A 12,823-nucleotide genomic window follows, 5' to 3' on the forward strand; every position below is an offset into this window, starting at 1 on the left:
AAAATATTTAGTTGAACATATAACTATTGTTGTAAATTAACTTTTTGGTTAAAAATTCACTTATTTTGTAAGAAAAATCAACTATTTGGATAAAACATAAGCTATTTATTTGAAAATTTAGCTATTTCAATAAAAAAATTTTTTTTATTGTAACAAATATTTTTTTGTCTGAAAATTTAAATATTCCATTTTCACATGAAAATTTATCAATTATGTGTGGAAAATTCATCTATTTGTGCAGAAAATTAATCTTGTTTGTTGAAAATTCATCATTGTTGTTAAAAATTAGTTTTCCAAAATGAAAACTCAACAATAGATTCCATTTCAATTCTTGATTTAAAATAAAAATCCTTACTTGAAAATTCAACTATTGTTGAAAGTCAACTTTTTTGGCTAAAAATTCAACTTTTGATGAAACTGAACTTTTTAGTTAAAAATTCGACTATTAGTCTTGTTTGTCAAAAATTGTATCATTTTGTTCCAGGATTCAATTATTTGGTTTAAAAAAATGCCTCGCTTTCAGTTGAATGAAAAATTTGTTTTTCAAACTGAAAATTCAACCATTTCATTTTTAGTCGAAAATTGATATTTTTCAGTTAAAAATTTGACTATTGGTGAAATTTAACTTTTTGGTTGAAAATTCAACCATAGTTAAAAATAATTATTTTTTTTGAAAATTCAAATATTGTTTAATTACTTGTATTAAGCAAAAATCTGGTCAAAAATTACACTTCTTGATTTGAAAATTTTACTATTTGGTTGAAAATTAATTACTTTTTTAAAACTCATTCTTAAATCTGTAAATTTGACTATTCTACTATTTTATTATATCATTTAACTATTTACAATTCAAATATTTATTAGAAATTTCATGTTTTTTGCTGAAAATTCGTCTATTTGTGAAGAAATTAACTCTTGTTAGTTGAAATTCATCATTTTGGTTGAGGAATTACCTTTTTTTTTTGTTAAAAATTAGCCTTTTTCATTGAATTCAACTGTTTCATAATTCGTTTTTTTAAAGGTACCATTTTTTAACAAAAGATTTAAATATTTCATTTTTTGTGGAAAAATTATCTTTTTCAGTTGAATGTTCAACTATTTGTTTGAAAATTCCTATTCTTATATCTTATTATTCTATTCCTATTTCTGTTTCTATTCCTATATATGAATTATGAGGATAGGAACATTAATAGGAATATAAGGAGAGGAATATAAGAATAAGAATAGAAATGTAAGAAAAGCAATAGAAATATGAATAGGAATTTAAGAATAGAAGCAGAAATAAGAATAAAATAATAGGAATAATAATAGGAATAGAAATAGGAATGAATATAATAGGAATATAAGAATAAAAATAGAAAGGTAAGAAAAGGAATATAATAGAAGTAGGAATATAAGAATAAGAATAGAAATGTAAGAAAAGGAATAGAAATATGAATAGGAATATAAGAATAGAAATAGAAATAGGAATAATAATATATCAATTGGAATATAAGAATAGAAATAGAGATATGGGTAGGAATGTAAGAATACTAATATAAATGGGAAGATGAAAATAAGAATAAAAATATAAACAGGAATATAAGAATAGGGATATAAATGCTAATAGAAATATTAATAAGAATAGGTATGGCATTATACGAATAAAAATACAAATCTAAGAAAAGGACAAGAAATATGAATATTGAAATAAGAATAGAAATAGAAATAGGAATATAATAATAGGAATATAAGAACAAAAATAAAAATATAAAAAAAGGAATAGAAATAGAAACAGGAAATTTCTATTTATTTTATTATTGATAGAAATAGGAATATAAGAATAGGGATATAAATGGGAATAGGAATTATAATAGTTTTAGGAATAGTTATAGAAACAGGCGTAGGAATAGAAATATGAATATTAGAATAGGAATATAAATGGGAAAAGAAACAGAAATATAAGAATAGGAATAGAAATGTAATAAAAGGAGTATAAATAGAAATAGGAATATAAGAATATGAATAGAAATGTAAGAAAAGGATTGAAATATTTTGATTGTGATATTTGAAATTCGTTAAGTTACGAAAAGCAAGGTTGAAAATGGAACTATGCGGCAAGTGCACCTGATTTCAACGCAGGCGCAAAGATTTGCAAACTTCTGACGGCGCTACCCTTCTCTTAGTTACTATATTATACTATACTATCCCAAGTTTTTGCCATTGATCATTCGGTCCTGAATAGCGTGCCGTGCGGTCCGGGTCCGTGGCACGAAAGTAAATATTTGTCAAATCAAATAACTTCTGGAATACGTGAATCTACATATTTTGATAAATACAGGAATGCAATGGATATTGAAAACGTCCAATTTTTTATAAACGTAAGTTTTCTTTCATCTCAGAATTTTTTAATTTTGGATCGAATTAATTTCAAATTGGGCGACCAATAAAATATGTTCTTTTTCAGGGACATCTGAAAAATCCCGAAAAATAAAATTCCTAAAAAAATAGTCGCTGTAGAAAATTCGTGGTGTTATAAAATTTCCTAATTGTAAAACTCCCGAAAAATAAAATTTGCAAACAGTTTAAAAATTAAAAAATGCATTCATTTATTAAAACTGCATTAATAAAATATTTTGATCAAAGAAATAAGAAATTATTGTTTAAATTTATAATAAAACCTAGTAACAAATTTTTTCTTAATGCAAGTCTTTTATTTAATCGTGCATAGTAGGTTTTAAAAGTTTATTGTTCTTAAAATACAAATCTTGTTCCTTTATTGTTATTTTGCGTTGAGAAATTCTTTTCAATTATTGTTATTTATACTCAAACAATAATTTTAAAAACTGCAGTGAACATGCAAATTTTCTTCAATCAAAATATTTCATTTTTGTGTTTTTAATGCATAAATATAAAATATTGAAGAAACAATTTTTTAATTTTCTAAATTTGATCATTTTTCAGTGTCAGGAATTTTGCAGTATGGGATATTTTACAATTCAATAATTCTCTGTCGGAAATTTTATCAGTCGGGAATTAAAAAATTCAACTAGTTGATTGAAATTAAAGTTAGGTTCTTAAACATTCATTTTATTGATTGAAGATTCAACTATATTGTAAACAATCCTTTTTTTGTTGATGAAAAGTTAACCATGCAATTTTTTATTCAAAAATTGATCGTTTTTAGTTGAAAATTAAACTGTTAGTTTTTTTTGAAAATTCATCTGTTTTTTAAATGTAACTACCTAATTGAAATTGGAACTCTTGTTAAAAATTGATCTTTATTAGTTAAAAATTTAAATATTGCATTTTTTATTGATATTTAAAAAAAACATCAAATGTCTGGTTACGATTTAAACTACTTTGTTAAACAATTTTTTCATCTGTAGAAAATTTAACCATTTTGTTAAAAGTTCGTCTTTTTTCTTGAAAATTCTTATTTTCGTGTACAAAATTCCTCTTTTTGGATAGAAAATTCGACGTTTTGGATTGCAAATTTAATTTTCTTGGAAGAAATTTGTCTTCTTGACTGAAAAGCTGAACTATTTTATTGAAAATTCAACAGTCCTCTAAAAAATTCGTCTTCTTGGCTTGAAAATTAAACTATTTTGTTCCAAATATTTAATGAATTTTCAAGTGAAAAGGATAAATTGTCAACCAAAACTGAAATATCTTAAATTTTATTTAAATAAATTTATTTTTAAACAAACTAGTTGAATTACAACCGACAAACCTACATTTTGAACTAAATGAAGGAATTTTTAGCAAAAAAAGTTAAATTGTCAACCAAAATTAAATAATTAAAATTTCCATTTTAATAAATTAATTTTTAAGAAAAATTATGAATCAGAACTACAATAGACGAAATTTCAATCAAGAAGATTATTTCTAAATCAAGAAGATTAATTTTTACCAAAAAAAGATAAATTCATAACTAAAAAAGATATTTTTCAACCAGAAACCAACAAATTAAATTTCTAGTTAAAAAAATTAATGTTCAACCAAAAAGATAAATCTTTTAAACTAAATTTATGAAATATTCAATTGGAATGGTTACATTTTCAGTTCAAAAATATAAATTTCCAACCATAGAAAAAACCAACAAATTATAAATAAAAAGGATTTAAGGTTCATTTGGAATAGGTGAATTTTTAATAAAAAACAATTAATTTTAAGCCAACAAAAAAACGAATTTTCCAAAAAATCTTTTTTTTAAAATAGACGATTTTTCAATTAAAAGAATAATTTATCAGCTAAATAAAATTTAATTTTCAACCAAGCAAATTAATTTTTCGCAAAAGAGAAAAATTAACAACTAAAAGAGATAATTAATCAATCAAAAACTAAACCTTTACATTTTTAGTTAAAAAAATTAATGTTCAACTGAAAAGATGATTTTTTAAACCAAATGGATGGAATATTTAACTGGAACAGTTACATTTTCAGTTTAACAAAATTAATTTTCCATCAGAAAAAAAAACAATAAATGTAAAATAAAATGATTTAAAGGGTCACTTTTATAGACACTTTTTTCATTAAAATGATGAATCATCAGCTAAAAAAAAATTAATTTTTATCAAAAGTTTAACTTTTCACGAAGTAATGAAATTTTCATTCCAAAAAGATGAATTCTGAACGAAAAAGGAAGTAGTTGATATTTCAACCAAAACAATGTTGATTTTTCATCAAAAACAGTTGAAAAATCATTGTTTTTGGTCGAAAATTGATTTTTCGAGGCTTAAAAGTCAACTCTTTTCTAAAACATTCGACTTTTTAGCTCTGAATCTCAACCAGAAAACTAATTAAATTATTATGGATTTTAAATTAATATTTATAAAATTTTTGATGTGTTATTAATTAATTAAATTAATTTTTTAACGGCCTCTTTGAAAAACAACAAATTGGAGTGACAAATGATTAAAAGAAATTCGACCTGTGTTTCATTTTTATAAGCTCATTAATCTGTTTAAAAGAAAATTATCATTTTTTATTATTTTTTTTTCAATTCATTGGATTATAATTTAAAGTTGTAGAAAGTTAGAGAGATTTAGTGAATGTGGTTAAATCTATTTCCCAGGATGGATATCGGGTCCCTCATACCGGCAGGTCTTCAAACAAACCAATTGGAGACAAACAGTATTTCAGCTGGTTATAATAAATTATCTGAAAATTTACGAAAATTTACACCATTAGCTTTACAATGCGCTATATTTTGTGGAGGATCGCGCTGCAAATACGAAAATTCGAAGGCCTGGCTTCCTGTGCACATGGCCATAAAAGACATATTTTCACATTGGTGAGATTCAAATTCGAAATTTTTAATAATAAATATAAATTATAGCATAAGTTAGGAACTAGAGGATTAAAAAATGTTTATACACTTGCCTTGATTCTAAATCGGTACCATCGAAACGTAAACAGTCAGAGCCGCCTGAACCGTTTCCAAGTGGAAGTGCGTAATATTTCGCAATAAATGCGATTGAGTACTCGCGCATTGCGGCCCTTCCGGGGCCAGAATCGCAACTGCCTTTCGCCCCACACCCTGCACGTGGTGAATTATCTATCAATTTAATTTAATTAATTATTTCACATATACTAGTATTTTTAATTAATTTCCATCCACTGTAGGGAGGTAATTGTGTAAAAAGTTCCAGTGCTATTAAATTGATTTCAGTAAATAAATTTACACACAAATTCACTAAAAATCATCCCTTAAGATATTAAAACCAATTTTCAAGGATCTTTTTTCTATTTTCCATATTTTTATAATAAATTTTTTATATAGGGGAGATTATCCAACAGTGAATAATGAGCCTAGAGAACTCATTAGTTAAAAGTACAAGTATAATTTAAATAATCAACTTTAATGTTAATTTATTAACATTTATAGTGTTCTAATTTCCAACTAATAATGAAATTCAATTATTTTGCACTAATTAATATTTTTAATTAATTATTATCTACTGTAAAATAATGTGCCCTAATTTATATAATTATTTTACATCACCACATTGAATTGTTAATGATTCTTTTCGAAATTATATATTTATAAAAACAAAGCAACATATTATTTTCAGAAGAATAATAATTTTATTTATTACAGTGAATGAATGGCAAAAAAACTTTGATCAATAGAGGTCAAATTTTGAATCAAAATTTCTTACGAACATTTTTCAAGATTTATAATAGAGCTCATTGGTGTTTCTTTTATAATATGGCGATTATGTTAAAAATAATTTATTACTAATTTGAGTAAATAAAAAAATTGCGGTATTAACATCTGCATGATGAATTAAAAAATCATAAATGACATTTGACCTTCCTCTAAAAACAACTCAATTTATATGCAAAAAATTAACATTTTACCTCAAGAATAGCAAGGGTTGAAAATTAGATCCGCTTTCAGAAGAAATTATTAATATCAAAAAAGGTCGAAAGATTTTGAAGAATTACATTTTATTTTTGTTATTTTGATAATTGCAAAATTAATAATAAAAAAATGTTTAAACGCTTTTTAAACCATCCTAAATATGTTTCGATAGGAACTTTAACACCCTCAAAATGTTTTAAAAAAAACAACAATATTTTAGCAATTAAAATGGCTAGAACTTAAATCAATATAAAAAAATTTGTAATTCTGAAAATTTTGGAAAAATCGGTAGAATAATTTTTTTCTAAATCTACTAAATTTGCTTTATTTACAAAAATCTTACAAGATTTCAATATTTTCAGTTTTTCAAAGATTAAATCTAATTTTTATAAACCTCACAAAAATAATATAATTTTCAAAAGCTTTTCAAAATACCCTTACTTTTTTTCAGGTATGTCGAAATTTTATAGCAGTTAAAATTTGTTTTGAAAAAAATGTTAAGATTTTATCAATTAGAATAGCCAGGTTTCAAACCTTCTCGAATTTTTTTCATCAAAACTACATCAGACTCAAAATTTACTCAAAAAAATAAAAACGTTTTAACAATAACATGACCAGATTCTCAATTAAATCAATTAAAAAAATACATAATTCTCAAAGTTTCAGAAAAATCGCTAATATTAAATTTTTTTAATCTATGTACATAATATGACCAATTTTCAAAAATCTTGTACGATTTCAATATTTACAGTATTTCAAGGACAAAATCTAATTTTTATAAACCTCAAAGAAAATAATTTTTAAAAGCTTTTAAACTACCCATAATATTTTGTCACAGGAACTTCATCAGAATCCAAATTTACAAAAAAAAATTAGCACATTTTAGCAATAAAAATTGTCAGATCTCGAGTTAAATGAATATTAAAAAAAAATTTATTCTTGCAGTTTTGAAGAAATCGTCAATATTCATTTTTTTAAACCTAAATAAATTGCCTAATTTTTTTTTAAATTCGTAAGATTTAATTATTTTCGGTTTATCAAGAAAAATCTCATTTTTATAAACTCCAAGAAACTAAAATAATTTTTAAAAGACTTTCAAAATATTTAAAATTTTTTTGTACATGTCGAGATTTTATTGCAGTACAAATTTATTTTCGAAAAAAAATGTGAAGATTTTATGATTGCAAATGACCTTACCCCGAATTAAATCAATATTTAAAAAATCGTCATTATCAAAATTTTAGAAAAATCGCTAATATAGATTTTTTTATCTATGTAAATAATGTTCCCAATTTTTAAAAATCTTGTAAGGTCTTAATATTTTCAGTTTTTCTAGGACAAAATCTCATTTTTATAAATTTCAAAAAAGTAAAATAATTGTTTAAAGTTTTTCAAAAAATCCTTTTCAAACAATCTTTTATATAAATTTTATTTGGAATCTACATAATGTGACCAATTTTCAACAATTTTGTAAGATTTCAATATTTTCAGTTTTTAAAAACAAAATCTAATTATACACTTGTATACAAAGTATTATATTACAAGTAAGTTATTGACTAACTAAATTATACACAAGTATTATTCAGTTGTAGAGCCTAACATGAAATGTAAATTATATTGAATTGATTTATTGTAATTCGATATTCTTGTATAAAAAAGGATGGAAAAATACTTACCTATTTGAATAAAACAATTATTATTCACTAGATAATTTACTGAAAAGAATACCTATACTTTTTGAAATTTATGTCTCAATATAGACATCAGGGTAGTCCAAAAAAGCTGTTTTTTCAAAATGGCTCCCCTATAAATTGTCCCGTTTTGTGGGATCTTCCAAAAAAAATTTTGAAATTTTTTTTTTAATTTACGAAATTCCCGAATTGCCAAATATTAAATTTACCGAATAATACAATTCCCGCACAACTTTATGATATTACCCAATTGGAGAATTTTAGAATAATAAATTTTCCAAATAATAGAATCCCCGAACAGTGTATAATTTTACTCAATTAGAAAATTCTCGAGTAATGAATTTTCCCGAATAATAAAATTCACGAACAGCTTATAATATTACCCAATTGAAAAGTTCCCAAAAAATAACATTCCTCAATAATAAAATTTCCGAATATGATTGAAACAAATGACGCAAATTGTTAAGTTTATGACTTCAAAAAATGATTGCTTCGTTGGAATAAATCTGAATAAATGCTGATCTGGATAAATGCTCGATTGCTATAAATAAATTAGTTTGAATTTTGAATATTTTGAATAAATTATTTTGAATTAAATTATTATTTCTTTGATTTAAATAAACCTAAATTCTTGATTCAAGTATAGAAAAATTATTGATTCAAACGTGTCCCGAATCAGTTCAAAGAATCGAACTGTTTGAATCAAATATATATTTCTTTGAAAGAAAAATCACATTTCAACGAATCTATACCTTTTGAATTAAGGAAATCATTTTCTTAAATGTAAAAAATATGTATTTCAATCAAGAAAATATAGCCAAAGAATTCATTTTTCTAGATTAACAAAAGATATATGTCTGGTTTAAATAAAAATTACTTCTGTTAAAGAATATTTTCTTGGTGCTAAGAAATAGGATTCAAGTAAATGCATTTACTTGGTGCTAAGAATGATTTTTTTCAGTGTACTGAATTTCAAAATCCCGAATAATAAAATTGCCGAAAATTGTATACGATTACTAAATTAAAAATTTTCTTAATAATAAAATTCTGAAATGATAAATTTCCAGAATAATAAAGTTTCCAAATAATAAAATCCTCGAATTGGAAAATGCCAGAAGAGTTTTTAATATTGATGAATTGGAAAATTTCCGAAAAGTTCTTAATATTACCGAATTAGAATGTTCCGAAAGAATAAAATTCCCGAATTGGAAAATTACCAAAAACAATTTATACTACTACCAAATTCAAAAATTCCCGAATAATAAAATGACCAAATTGGAAAATTCCCGAATAATAAGGTTCCAGAATTGGAAAATTTTCGAATAATAAATTTTTTGTATAATACAATTTCCGAATAAGAAAACCTCTGAATAGAAAAATATAATCCTCGAAATGGAAAATTCCCGAATGATAAAATTCCCAAACAGCTTATACTCTTAAGGAATTTGAAAATTCCCGAATAATAAAACACTCGAATTGCAAAAATCCCGATTAATAAAATTCCCGAACAGTTTATACTATTACCGAATTGAAAATTGCCGAATAATAAAATTCTCGAATGACAAATTTGCCGAATATTTAAGTTTCCAAATAATAAAATACTCGAATTGGAAAATTCCCGAATAATAAAATTTTCAATCAATAAAACTCCCGAATATGAAAATCGTCGAGTAATAAAGTTCTTTAATAGTTTATAATATTGCCCAATTGAACAATTTTCGAATAATAAAATTCCTGAATAAAAAATTTCCCCAATAATAAAATCCTCGAATTGGAAAATTCCCGAAGAGTTTTTAATATCAATGAATGGAAAAATTCTTGAATAATACAATTTCCGAAACTTTTCGAATAATAAAATTCCCAAATAATAAAATTCCCAAATAATAAATTTCCCAAATAATAAAATTTTCTAATGATCAAATCCTCGAACTGAAAAATTCCCGAAGATTTTATAATGTTACAGAATTCTAAAATTCCTAAACAGTTTAGAATATTACCCAATTCCAAAAATTCGGAATAATAAAATTCTCTAACTGGAAAATTCTCGAAAATTAAAATTCCACACAATATGAAAATTCCCGAATAATAAAATTCCCCAACTATTTAGCATATTACTGAATGAGAAAATTTCCGAATAATCAATTTCCCGAATAATAAAATTCCCGGATCCGTATTATTAAGAACTGCTCGAGCTTATTATTCGGGAATTTTTAATTCGCTAATGTTACAAACTGTTTGGAAATTTTATTATTTTGCCAAACTTACAGAAAGAGTTTTAGTTAATTATATTAAAATCGAGCTTAGCTACTCTTCAGTTAACTAATGCAGTTCGTGTTTCAGACTAAAAAAGTGCTCAAAATAAACGAGTGCAATAAATATAAAATTATATTATTTTTTAGTTGAAGTGTAAAATAAGGAAGTATTTAGCCTACCCTGATTTTCCCTATGAAGAAAATCAGAGAAGATTTTTTTTTGAGATCGAGTTTCTAAACAAATAAAAAATGTTTTTTTAAAAACATGAAACATTACCATAAGGCGTTGTTGGATTCAACAGGAAGTTTAAAATTTGGATTCTAAGAGTAAAACAGAAATAAAAGAATAATTTTTGAGCGAAATCTTCGCGCATCTATATTTTTTTACCAAAAAAATAAGTAGCTCGATGGTCGAGAACTTTAATTTTCTGATTGTGAATTCTCTTTTGTTAAAGCTCCTTCGTCTTTAACGAACACATTCTCTTCACATATCTTGTGCTTCGTAATCGATTATATTTAAAGTGATATATTATTAAGTATATATATATATTTCTTTACCTCAGTTACTTATTTCGTATTGATATTTATTTTCAGTCACCATGCGAAAAATGTATCATTTAATTATATTTATATTGTTACAATTCATAATATGCATTGATATTGAAACACATGTGTTTTCATTTTCTTGTCGTCACAAGTAAAATTATTTTTTAAACAATTCATTTTGTTATTAAACATTTAATTGCATCTTGTGTCGTTTGTCTATTAATTTAATTTGTTTATTTTTCAAATTATTTTTATTAAAAAAATGTATAGTAAATTTGTAGATCTTTTTTTATTGAACCACTTTTATCTTATCATTTTTTTCACGTGTAGCGCTTTTCCAACATTTAATTTGATTATTTTAATGTTATTTTTTACGATTAAAGAAAAAATGACGCCACCTATACAAAAATAATTTATAACAAATTTGTAGGTCTTTTTGGGGTGAAAAAATTTCGTTTGTTTATTTTTTTCAAAGCTTTTGTCGTTTGTCAAAAAATTGAATTTTTAATTCTATTTTTCAAGATTAAGTTAAAAACTACGCCTTTAATGACAAAAATGATAATTAGCAAATTTGTAAAGTTTTTACGGTGACCAAATTTTGATTGTTTATTTTTTTTAAGCTTGAACCGCTTGTCCAAATATGAAATTTTTTATTTTATTTTTCAAGATCAAAACGAAAACCATGCCTCCTATCAAAAAACGACAAATAACAAATTTTTAGGTCTTTTTTAGATGAGCAATTTTTGTCTCTTCATTTTTTTCGTAGTTTGTTTCGGTTGTCCAAAAATGGTTATTTTTTTTTTCAATGCTGTCTTTTACGAATAAAACAAAAACTACGTGTCATAAAAAAAGTAATTTTTGTACTCGTATATACTTTTTATTATCTTGCATAGTTTGACCCAAAAATTGAATATTCGATTTTTCGTTCTTTTTTTTGTCAGATGAAAATATCATATAATCATATTATATATGACTATAAGTGACGAAGACGCATTATTTATAGATTAAATTCGACTAAAACTAGATCGGGTGGCTTCAGCCCGGCATACAGTTTTAGCTGGTGCGTTGCATTTTACAGGCGCAAGAGGACGCTTTATTTTCAATCACAAAAGAAAAAAACAAGAACATTTTTCAAAAAATTGGCTTTGCTCCCCCGAATAGAATTCTCTTTGGATTATATAGTTCAAATATTGCATTTAATAATGCATCCTCGTAGACGTATTAGGTTCAGCGAAAAGCCGAGTCGTTTCAATCGCCTTAAAAAGATCCGCGATTTTTATTTTTCACATAAAACTAATACCTTTTCATTATGATGAGAATGGAAAAAAACAATGATGTAAAAGTCTGGTTTGTTTGAGTCCTGAGTGGCATTAATCCAATTTGAATTAGATTTTTGAGAGTCGATTTTATCTAAACTATGGAATGAAAAATTAATTTAAGGGTGACGGACGATGTTCTCGCAATGGCAAGACCAAGTACAATACAAATCTTAGAGAATAATATAATCTCACAATTCCAAGGCTGGAGTATTAAAACTTTGATAAATTTACAAACACCTGGAGAACACGCAAGCTGTGGGGACCTTCTTGAAGAAAGTGGATTTACATACAATCCCAATGATTTTATGAAGAATGGCAGTAAGTTATTAAACTTAGGGTCAATTTAGGTTAATACATTCGTTTTAATTGCAAACTTCCTTCACTAGGTTCAACCAAATTATAGTCTGACATGAACTGATTATTATTAAATAAAATATTGTGTACATTACATTGTGTACATCCTATCAGCTTCTGAAAAATTCCTATACTTGAAAAAAATATAGAAATTATATTATAGCAGGCCTCGGACTCATTTCAGAAGTACAAAATAGTATCAATTCTAGTATAAAGGGGGAGGGTCGGTAAGGCCGGTTTTTGGCCTAATTTATTTTTGGACTAAAAAATCTGAAAAAATCATGGTAGTATCTTATAAGTATCCCGAGTCGA

The 12,823-nt window shown here is 24.8% G+C and overlaps 1 protein-coding gene across 5 annotated transcripts in view; it reads left to right on the plus strand.

Annotated features, from left to right (window-relative positions):
• Nucleotides 1–2,213: 2,213 nt before the first annotated feature.
• LOC117168293 (protein tyrosine phosphatase domain-containing protein 1-like) overlaps nucleotides 2,214–12,823 on the plus strand; it is a 42,177-nt gene continuing 31,567 nt past the window's right edge. For 3 of the 5 annotated variants that reach the window (XM_033353826.1, XM_033353827.1, XM_033353828.1), the window contains exons 1-3: nucleotides 2,214–2,360; nucleotides 5,057–5,275; nucleotides 12,279–12,475. In XM_033353826.1, the coding sequence (XP_033209717.1) occupies nucleotides 5,058–5,275; nucleotides 12,279–12,475 (415 nt within the window). In that variant the 5' untranslated portion in view covers nucleotides 2,214–2,360; nucleotide 5,057. The remainder of the gene's footprint in view (nucleotides 2,361–5,056; nucleotides 5,276–12,278; nucleotides 12,476–12,823) is intronic. The other 2 variants (XM_033353830.1, XM_033353831.1) reach the window with 2 other exon arrangements.

The sequence above is a fragment of the Belonocnema kinseyi genome, chromosome 2 (genome assembly GCF_010883055.1).
Source record: "Belonocnema kinseyi isolate 2016_QV_RU_SX_M_011 chromosome 2, B_treatae_v1, whole genome shotgun sequence".
Classification (NCBI taxonomy): Eukaryota; Metazoa; Arthropoda; class Insecta; order Hymenoptera; family Cynipidae; genus Belonocnema; species Belonocnema kinseyi.